A 645-nucleotide genomic window follows, 5' to 3' on the forward strand; every position below is an offset into this window, starting at 1 on the left:
CTTCAAGTGGGGCCTTTGCTCCACTTCTTTCCTGCAGACAGTGAGCCCAAGTACGGTCTCCACAAACATGACCTATAACGCCAAGACCGGATTGCTGGTGAAGAGTCCCCAAGATTGGGCTGAGCAGGCGGTGCACACCCTTGGCCTCTCCTCCCACACCTCTGGGTGCCTCAGTCACGCGATTCAGGTGCCTCCCTGGGCTGCAGGGGTGGGCCAGGTGTCCCGCACTAAGTCCTCTCTCTCCCAGGGGGGGAGACAAGCCCCCCATCCTGAGCTGGGTAGAAAGAGGGAGGGCTGAGAAGCCCAACAAGGAGAAGGACACTGATCCCTGTCCATTCTTCCTAGACCTTCCTGATAGGTCTCCTGCCCGCCTGGTGTACCTGCAGTCGCTGGACAGTCAAGTTTTTGTCTCTGGTGGTGTCGATAACGCTTGAGAGAGTCACTAAGGACCAAAGTGCCCCCCCGTTTGCCCCACACCTGCCCAATAAAGTTCAGCCTCAAGGTTGAAACCACGTAAAGTTCTGCACCAACGGGAAAGAACGTACCTTTGTCAGAAACCAGAGAACCAAGGACAGTGACCACCACCAAGGAATTGGCAAACCTTGAATGATGGCGACCTAAAATATCGATCTGGAGCCATCATGA

General features: G+C 55.3%; 1 protein-coding gene across 1 annotated transcript in view; it reads left to right on the forward strand.

Annotated features, from left to right (window-relative positions):
• Positions 1-434, forward strand: part of LOC101647130 (very-long-chain 3-oxoacyl-CoA reductase-like) — a 6,179-nt gene extending 5,745 nt beyond the window's left edge. The window contains exons 6-7 of the mRNA XM_013006614.1: positions 38-187; positions 387-434. Of these exons, the coding sequence (XP_012862068.1) occupies positions 38-187; positions 387-434 (198 nt within the window). The remainder of the gene's footprint in view (positions 1-37; positions 188-386) is intronic.
• Positions 435-645: the final 211 nt, after the last annotated feature.

The sequence above is a fragment of the Echinops telfairi genome, unplaced genomic scaffold (genome assembly GCF_000313985.2).
Source record: "Echinops telfairi isolate 266 unplaced genomic scaffold, ASM31398v2 ScPeMD7_655;HRSCAF=1070, whole genome shotgun sequence".
Classification (NCBI taxonomy): Eukaryota; Metazoa; Chordata; class Mammalia; order Afrosoricida; family Tenrecidae; genus Echinops; species Echinops telfairi.